The 9,341-nt window shown below is 40.9% G+C and overlaps 1 protein-coding gene across 4 annotated transcripts; it reads right to left on the reverse strand.

The window, feature by feature from the left end:
• Window positions 1-640: 640 nt before the first annotated feature.
• Window positions 641-8,916, reverse strand: TAC1 (tachykinin precursor 1). Of its 4 annotated transcripts, XM_012757179.2 has the most exons (7): window positions 8,574-8,915; window positions 7,987-8,118; window positions 6,872-6,968; window positions 6,391-6,435; window positions 5,920-5,943; window positions 4,436-4,489; window positions 641-1,238 (listed from the first exon to the last, which is right to left on the reverse strand). In XM_012757179.2, exons 2-7 carry the CDS (start codon window positions 8,107-8,109, stop codon window positions 1,189-1,191), a joined length of 393 nt encoding a protein of 130 aa, XP_012612633.2. In that variant the 5' UTR covers window positions 8,110-8,118; window positions 8,574-8,915; the 3' UTR covers window positions 641-1,188. The 4 variants fall into 4 exon arrangements, with proteins under 4 accessions (XP_012612633.2, XP_012612635.2, XP_012612634.2 ...); XM_012757181.3 differs by lacking the exon at window positions 4,436-4,489 and having other exon boundaries at window positions 8,574-8,916; XM_012757180.3 differs by lacking the exon at window positions 6,391-6,435 and having other exon boundaries at window positions 8,574-8,912.
• Between the last annotated feature and the right edge of the window lie 425 nt (window positions 8,917-9,341).

Here is a 9,341-nt window from a genome sequence, read left to right on the forward strand (position 1 = left end):
TAAATAGAGGCTTTTAGTTGGCTTTTCTTATTCCACAAATCCATCTGTTAAATGATAGTTTGGTAAAATATTATTTTCCTTAAGAATTTGGAGTATTTTGTTCCCTTATCTCATGGCATCCAGCATTGCTGATGAGAAGTCTGTTTTCTGCACCAGTCATTTCCTTATTCTGGCCTTGGCACCTTCCCCTGTAGCCTCTGCAATTCCCTGCTAGGGCTGTGGCTTAGTGTTGTGACTGCCTATGTGCTTTCATTTTAGAGATCTATATAATTTCTGATCCACTTAAAGTCTTATAGTGTGCTGATGTTTCACTCTACAAGAAAATAAACAGTGAAATGTGTGAAATGCATCTTTAAAATAGACCATTATCCTATTTGTAAAATGGAATAATTGACGTATATAACCAGAATTTAGCCTTCCCTCTTTGGATTCAAAAATGCAATTGTTTACTCCATGAATGATTTCATGTCAAATGGGTTAGCAAAAAAATGCATGTGTGTGTGTGTGTGTGTGTGTGAGAGAGAGAGAGAGAGACAGAGAGAGAGAAATTTACATTATAGACAAAACAAGTTGAACATATTTGGTCTACTAAAAGTTTGCTCATATGACATAAATGTTAACAAAAGAATATGACAAAATCTTCAAGATTTTTCTTTTATTTAAAATGTTAGTGATCACAACACATCATACAATGAAATGAAGACCTCAGAGTCACGTTAAACTCTTAAAAACATCACCATATAGTCACAAAACATGAAACATGCTTCAAGGATACAAATATAGTTTGGTACCAAAATCTCAGTACATTTTCACTATGAAAAAAATAGGGGAAGCACGAGACAGTTGGGAGTTTCCTTCCCTTTTAGCAGTAGCTGGTATGACTGCTTCAGAGCAATTCTTTCTTTCTTTTGATGCTGTATCATTGACAGGGTTCTACAATTCCTCGAACACTGTGCTTTGTTGCAAAATTATCACTGATTCCAACTTCTGAGGGAGTTATCATATTAGAATTATAACACATGTTTACAACACATATTGGCACGATATGAAAAATAAACACCTTTTTTGAGTTTAACTCAAAATAACAACTGTTATCAATAAATAATTATTCCTCTTAGTGCATGTCTTATTTTACTTTTAATTGCCCATTGACACAAATGAAACTGAATAAATAATATGTTAGGTAGTTTATTTGCGTCTTCTTTCATAATTCTGCATTGCACTCCTTTCGTAAGCCACTGGAAGAAAAAGAGATAAAGTATTTTTTAAGAGGATTCATGGAGGGAGTTAAACAAATAAAGGTCAAGGCATATAGTAATTTATTTTAAACTCATAATGATGTTTTTCTCTGTTGAAGTATTTCTAAGAATTTTACTGCATATCTTTTAATCCTGCCTCAGTCTCTATCCTGATTGGAAGTGATCTAACCACAGAACTCTGTTTTTTTCGTTATTTGCCCCAAATGTGTATTTCCAGCATATTGCAACGCTGATTCTCAGTTTTCTCCAGCAGTGGCAGACACCATGGTGATGTATAGAAAGTACAATGTCTAAAGTAACAAGGAATAGTAGCAAGATAAAAGCGAAATGTGGGACTTTTATTCTAGGACAGGGTCAACAAAGTACAGGCCATGGGCCAAATCTAGCCTATCATTTTTTGTTCTTATGAATAAAGTTTTCTAGAAACACAGATACACCCATTCATTTACATATTGTTTATGACTGCTTTGGCCTAGAAAGGCAGATTTGGGTGGGTGCTACAGAGACTACATGGCTCACAAAGTTCAAAATATTTACAATCTGGTTCTTTTCAGAAAAGTTTGCCAATCTCTGTACTAGGGGCACCTAATGGTGTGAAAGTCTCTTCCTCTCTTATGGATACTTCCCAGTGATGGATTGTCCTTGAGACTAAAATCAGCCCATTCTCTGTACGTAAGTCAATTGAGCCATCTAAATGCAACACTGTTTAACTTACCTCCTAAGCACCTAAATGGCCTGTGAAAGATTAATACTACTTCAAAAGGTATTTACCATATAGCCAGCAAGTAAGTCAAGTACTTTGACAATCTGGACCAAAAAATGCCAAATTCTGTTATATTTTATATTATATATAATTTCACAGGCATCTGTAACCAAAAAAGGGTAAGAATCAGACTATTGTGATCAAAATACCTAAGGCTATTTTTGGTCATCTTAGCCAATACTTTATATACCTAAATTTACAGTATGTTGAAACTACTGTGCTTTTTGAAATTCAGTATGCCCTGTATAAAATATCAAATTTAAATAGAAACAATAGAAAGATCTATAGGAATGGTAAGTGCTACTCTGACCAATTTCCTTAGTGAGGTTTGTTGAGAGAGAAGGTGGGTAAAGATATCAGTGTTATCACTTCCCCTTTTAAATACTGACATTTAACATTCCACTATTCCTTCAGTGAGATTAGCAATAAGAGGAACATTTTTATATCAATTTTGTAAGCATGTCTAAGATGGAACAGCATGAGCCCAAAACTGGACAGTTCCGAAGGAAGGAAACAGTTCATGTCTCATTCTGATTAGTTTATATTAGGAGGAAGATGAGTAGCACAAGTTCAGTCTCTGTGAAACTTTTGGTAACAGGACTGTTCCTCAGAAGTGAGATGAATGCCAATATAAACTAACTAAAGAGAATAGTGATTTAGCTGGAACATAATGTGTTCTTATATAGAAGCAGAGTTTCCTACCTGGTCCTTGAACCCTCTGAAACCATACGTAAACTTTGGTGTGTGTGAGCTAATGAGGATTTCTCTGGGAACGAGTATCTACATTTATCAGATTATCTGGGTAGTCTATGACCACAAAAGGATCAACTGAATATATGAAAAGATCCCAGATACATTTTTCCCCTTTTTTTTCCACATTTATATTTTCTTAACTAAAATGGAGGAACAAAGATTTAGTTATAAATTGATTCTAATTCAGGAAGTGATTCTATTTATCATTTCCTATAATTATGTTATTACTTTAAGTACATTTAACAGCAATTAATCTGTTTTTAATTGCACAGTATTTATATTATTTATAAAGTTATCCATGTTTTGAAACCTATATCAGTTCTGGAAATGGACAGTTGATGAGTATTTTTATCAAGAAAACCACAGTTATATGAGGACTAGTAGTATGTACTGATACAAATAAAAGCTACTGCGGTTTAAATTTATATTTCACTTCCGAAAGCTAGAAGATAGTATATGTTAATAAAACAATTACAAGTTTTTACATCAGGAACACTGATTATTTCTTTAAAACTTGAGAAGCCCCAAAATTAAAGATGAGGAAATACAAAGGTAGTGTCTAAATTTAGAAAGTGGAAAACCAAAAAAAAATATATATATAAAGATAATTATTTTTGCATGAATCCAGATAATTAAGAATTAAGCCAGCACATCTTATAGATATTCTAGAAACTGCTGATTATTCTCTAGACAGCTGCCAATAACTTTCTAATTAACTAGATGATTAGTATTTTAATTCTGTTTTCATAGAAGGTAAAACAAAGAGAATTTGAATAGCTTTTCAACCACGCCTAAGCCGAGGACTATAAGGCTTGAATGTGCTTAACAAAAAGTTTCTATGAAAATGATATAGGGGAATGATATATTTAACCTTGAAAACAGTGTGATGAATGTGTTAAGAAAGTAAGGTTTTCGGATATATGTATGTGGCATTTCCATAGAAGATAGAAACTAAAGAGAAGAGATGAAACATGCAGCCCTTATATCATGTTAAAGGCATGTTTGGAATTAAAATGGGCTATGAGAATTGTGCTTCCCTTCTCTCTATGGGTTTTATAGCCAGAATTTATAATAGTCGAGGATGGTTTGATTGTGTTCTTTTTTGAAGGCACTGGAACAGACCACTCCACCCTCTAAGCATCAGGATGCTTAGATTTTGAGTTCTACAACTTCATAAAGAGCAAGTAATTTGTATAAAGGATTTGTTTGTTTTGTTTACTTATTTTTGTGTTGGAAGACTGCCAGTGTAACATCTTATAAAACTTTCCTATTACTTTGGGAACAAGTAAAAATGGATCTCATTCCTCCCTGTACCCCCTACCCCTCCTTAGTTCAGTAAGGTTAAGCATGGCTTCACTAACACATCTATAGGAAAGAGTATTAGATTAGCCCAAAGATTCAGATGGAGTAATGATTAATTAGGGCAGACCCTGGTAAGGCTGGTGGTTTAAGAGAAATAGACTGATATTGTGGTAATATTAGCTTAATCAGCTATAAATCCAATTCTTGGTTACAAGGACTACAATTAGATTTTTTTCACCATAAATACTCACTTTAAGTCTATTATTCCTTTTTAATACTTTGAAAACTATGCCTTAGGAAAAGAAGAATAGAAAAGATTTGAGATACTGTCTATTTTGAGTCATGATTTTATACATACCAGAATTTAAAGCTCTTTTGCCCATTAGTCCAACAAAGGAATCTGTTTTATGCCCTGGAAAAATACATTTAGGGGTATTTTAATATGTATATTTTTGAGAAAACAAACTGTTAAAACTAGTACAAAAAAAAGCAAGCCCCTGAATATATGCCTATATAATAAATATGTATCTATTTCAAGTTTTGGTGAGCCTAAAGAAATAAAGATTCCTTATAAGTTTTATAAATTACACTAAAACAATACAATGAAAGCACCTTTCTAAACTGTGTATCTGAATATTAGCAAGTACCCTTTTTATTCATATTATTTTTATCTATTATATAAAATTTTAAATACTATTGCTATTTGAGGTAGCTTTGATTTTTAGGGAGTGAATGTCACATTTGTGTGAGAGAGAAATACCCAGGCTTATTTCCTCATGTTATTGAATATGTTGTATTTCTCAGCAACTGAACCTTAGTTAAATCAGATCACTATCCTTGATAATTATCATCTTCTAAAAGCTCACTATTTCTATTTTATTGAATGTTAAAAAATACTTCTTTTGGAAAAGTGCATTGGTTTTGACATGAAGAGTACATTTATTTTTATTATATCAAATTTTGCTATATATAATTCCCTTGAAAGTCAAATCCTTAGAAAGTAAATATGAATAAGATTTATTCATTTTCAAAGGTAAAACCTTTGGCAAAGTTTATTATTTTAATGCTAGTGGGAGAATTTCTCTTGGTTTTTACCATATTAGTGGAGACCAGGGTTTCTACCCTAATGTGGCCTACTCTGCCACCCAGTGAACCAAATCCAAGACAGGATATGTGAGTGGACAATATGACAAAGATGGACCCCTGGGACTTCTTGCCAAGTCTGGCTCCATTAACTGGGAAGCTGAAATCTAATGACCCTGAAGTGCCACAATTCTGCCATCTTCACTGCCCTAAGAAATGTTTCACTGATTGAGGTTTCCTATTCAATTATGGGATCAAAAAACTGCATCTCTCTCTGTCTTTATCTTTAGTATTAATTCTCTACTTAGTAGTCACTCCACTTAATTGGCTGCTGGATGACCCTAAGAAACGATGTCATTATGGGCCCCAGCATACTATGTTAGAAGATACTTATAAATGCTTTTTTTTTTTTTTCTTGTAGTGGAGGTGGGCATGGGGCAGGGGTTGAGAGGAATGTATGTGGTGGATTTTTAACCCTAAGATTGAAGTCCTTATCTAAAACTAACAATTTATAGGAGTTAAAAGACTTTTTCTTTTTTTATATAATGCATCTTTTGGGTAAGTACCATACGTCTAAACCACAGAGCTTTAAACAATCATATTCTGTATGTAACATGAGTCTCTTCCAGTCTTATATTGTCTTAATTAAAAATACTGTCCTAAGTAATGACAGAAAATAAGGTAAGACATTATATAAAGTGGAGTTCAGTATAATTTTACATTTAAATTTGATAAATGTCAAAAGAATTTTGAACTTACTTTTGTGAGAGATCTGGCCATGTCCTAAAAGAAAGATAAAATTAGCAAACACATATAGATTTGTGTTAAAGAAGCTATATTATATCTTTTAAGGAGAATTATAAAATAAGTTGATTTTCAAAGTATATAACATTTTCCATTTATAAATGCTAACCAAATTATTAATAATAAAACCAAATGTTTTGACAAACGAAAGGAATATTTATTAAGTGCCTTCTATGGGCCATGGATTCAAACACAGGCTATGAGACTCTTGAGGCCTGTTATTAACTGTAAGGCTACACCACCTCCCATCTTCACGGCTGGACACCCATTTGACACCGAGAGAAAGAGAAAGTGATAGAGAGGTATGCAAATCCATCTCTTTATTAAACAGGCTTAATCGAGATCTTGTATTTTCAGCCCACAAAAGATTTTATTCACTTTCCTGCATGTGCATTCACAGTAGTAAAGATTTATAGAAATGTTTACCATAAAGAGCCTTTAACAGGGCCACTTGTTTTTCAATTGAGGAATCTGACAAGAGACGAACTGGCATTAACTATTTACACGTTTCACTGATGGTGGGATGAATTCAAGGAAACTGAATATTTCTATCATGAGACAACGGGCAGCCAAGTCTCAACCCCAGGGAATGCTATAAAGCCAGCTTCCACATGCGCTTGGATCATTCAGGGGACTACCTCCTGGAGGCCCCTAAGGTTAGTTGCTGTTGGTACTTTTGGTCACTCTAATACTGTGAGGCATGCGAAATAAATCTCTCCCTCCCTCCGGGGGCCTTTGCATGTCTTAGTGAGGTTGGGGTAAGAGTCTCGACTGGGGGAGGGAAGTAACACCTCTCTTGGGGTGGAAATCTCTACTCAAAGAGCAAGAAATACTTGGGTGCACCGGGAACCAGTAAGCAGACAGGGCGGGCAGCCACGAGAAACCGAGGGCTGGTTGCCCATCTCACCAGCATCCCGTTTGCCCATTAATCCAAAGAACTGCTGAGGCTTGGGTCTCCGGGCGATTCTCTGCAGAAGATGCTCAAAGGGCTCCGGCAGCTCCTCCTAGGGGACAGACGCACGGACAAACGGATGTGTAGGCAACGTGACCCGCTGGTACGCTCCAGCACCCGGCGAGCCACAGCTGCCTCGTGGTGCGCTCAGCCGCGGAAGGGGAGAAGCCGGCTTCCAGGACAGGTCTGAGTGGGGGTCCATCGATCGGGGGCTCTCCCTGTCTCCGCCCTCCCTGCGGAATTCGGGTCCCGCGCCGCCGCACCCCCTGCCCTTGTCCTGGAGAGGTAGCAGCTGGCGCGAGTTCTCAAACCCGGAGAGCTTTCCGCTCTTTCCTCCCAGCCGGGGGACTCTCGCTCATGTGCCGCGCCGCCACCTGTCTTTGTCTTGACTCTAGTGCAGGCTTTGGGGACCCCTCACAGGCCTAAATGCCCACAGGTGTGTGTGTTGGGGGAGGGGAGGGTTGAGGTAGGGAAGGGTGACGACGCTTCACTAGCGAGCTGCACCGCACGACTTTCACCATTTCCCCGAGGTGCTCCCTCGCGCCAATAGCCTGGGAACCACGGACACCTGAAGCTACGGCCTCGGGTCGGCAAAATAAATGTCTAGGCAGGAAGTTGACTTCCCACCCACCCCCCACGCCTGCAAATCCCCCGCAGCTCGCCCGTGTTGCCGCATCTGCGGGCGACCCGCGCGCGCGCCTCTGCCGTGCCCAGCGTTTCCAGACGCTCGGGCAGTGCGGCCGGAATGAGCCCTCGAGATCCCGTTGCTGGGAATAACCTGAGAGGCTCCCAGCCTCGTGAGCATCCCGGGCTCACCAAGTAGGGTACCCCTCCTCCAGAGAGTTCCTGGACTGGACGGTGCGCCCCTCGGGAGGGAACTTGAATTGTGGGCGCACGATCCCGCGCGGAACCTGGGCAATAGCGCCCATGTACACCCTGCCGCACGCCTCCACCTGCTCCTGTCGCCGTCGCCCTGCCTGCCAGGCTAACTAGGGTGCTATCGCGGGGAAAGGTGACAGCTCCCAAGCCCAGGAAGAATGGCACGGGCCATCCCGGGACTGGGGTCTCACCTTGATCTGGTCACTGTCAGACCAGTCGGACCAATAATTCAGATCCTCATTGGCTCCGATTTCTTCTGCAAATAGTTGAGTGGAGACGAGAAAAAAGACTGCCAAGGCCACGAGGATTTTCATGTTGGATTTCTAGGAAGAGTGAGAACGAAGAGATCGAGGAGAGAAAACAAACATATATACATGGGGGGGGGGAGTGACGGGCCCAAGAATTAGGGCAGCGGAATTTTCGGCCCCACAACGGAACTCAGGTCTGGTAGAGCCAAGATGAAAAGCTGAAGGGCTAAAGTCTCACCTGTACCCTTTAGGAGAGAGAATCACGCCCCAAAGACTCTCAAATCCTCTTCCCCCTGAATCCCACCTCTCCCAGGCCCCCAACCCACCAGCCCACACCTTCAAACCTGGAGGGTCTGCAGGTGCAAGACAAAGAGGGGCGTTGGCATTTGGGAAACCGGCCTCCCCACGCTCCCTCGCTGCAGCGGGCACCCAGCGCTGCCAGCGGCCACCTGGGACGGAGCCGCGGCGGGGAAGGGAGGGCGAGGCGGGCGGGGAGCGCCGGGGCCGGGCGGCAGGGCGCGGGCACTTACTGCGGCGGACGGCCCGCGGTCGCCTGGCTCGGCCGAGCGCACGCTGGACTCCGCGCTCTCCCGGCGGCAGCGGCGCGCAGGGAGGGGTTCGAGCGCGTCTTTTGCCGGCTCGGTGCCTCGCGGTATTTATCCCGGGCTCCACGAGCCTCGGGGCCCACGTGACGGTACTCTCCCCACGCGACTTTCTCCTCACTATTTAATTAGCCGCCCCCTCTCCTCTCGCTTGCGTGATTGAGAGTTTCCGAGACCGTAACTCGTCGGTGCCCATCACATCTGGACCCAATTGGGTTCGAAATGACGCAATTTTAGGGAAATCGAGGTCTCGCCATCCAATCCGGAGCGGCCTGCCTTCCGTCTGCGGATCTGACGCCCCCTCCCCTCGCCCTCTCCCAACGGGGTTTCACGACACCTGAGATTACTCATCGAAACTGAGCAAAGTGACTCATTCCTTGGACTTCGGCAACTTTCCTGTCCCTTGGGACGTCAGGATAAGTTGCACTTTTTATATAGGCAAATAACTTCGGTCATTAAGACATTTCCTAGGAAATCAGGCTAAGAAGGGAGCCTGATTCAGTTTGGGGTGCGGGTGCTGGGGGGGGAGCTTTTTTTTTTTTTTTTCTATTTTCATCTTCAAACTGTGTTAAATGTTGTTGAGATACAACATCTTTTTATGACCAGAACATGCCTCTCCTAAATCAACTAGAATACTGGCATTTCTTCAGCATTACAAAGGGATTTTTAGTCCCATAGTATTTCAGACGATGGGGT

Source organism: Microcebus murinus, chromosome 9 (genome assembly GCF_040939455.1).
Source record: "Microcebus murinus isolate Inina chromosome 9, M.murinus_Inina_mat1.0, whole genome shotgun sequence".
In the NCBI taxonomy this organism is placed as follows: Eukaryota; Metazoa; Chordata; class Mammalia; order Primates; family Cheirogaleidae; genus Microcebus; species Microcebus murinus.

Coding starts and splice junctions, on each gene's coding strand:
- TAC1 (XM_012757179.2), bottom strand. CDS start 8,109: ATGAAAATCCTCGTGGCCTTGGCAGTCTTTTTTCTCGTCTCCACTCAA. Junction 6,969..7,986: donor CTGACAGTGACCAGATCAAG/GTGAGACCCCAG, acceptor TCTGTCCCCTAG/GAGGAGCTGCCGGAGCCCTT. Junction 6,436..6,871: donor AATGGGCAAACGGGATGCTG/GTGAGATGGGCA, acceptor GTCTCTTGTCAG/ATTCCTCAATTGAAAAACAA.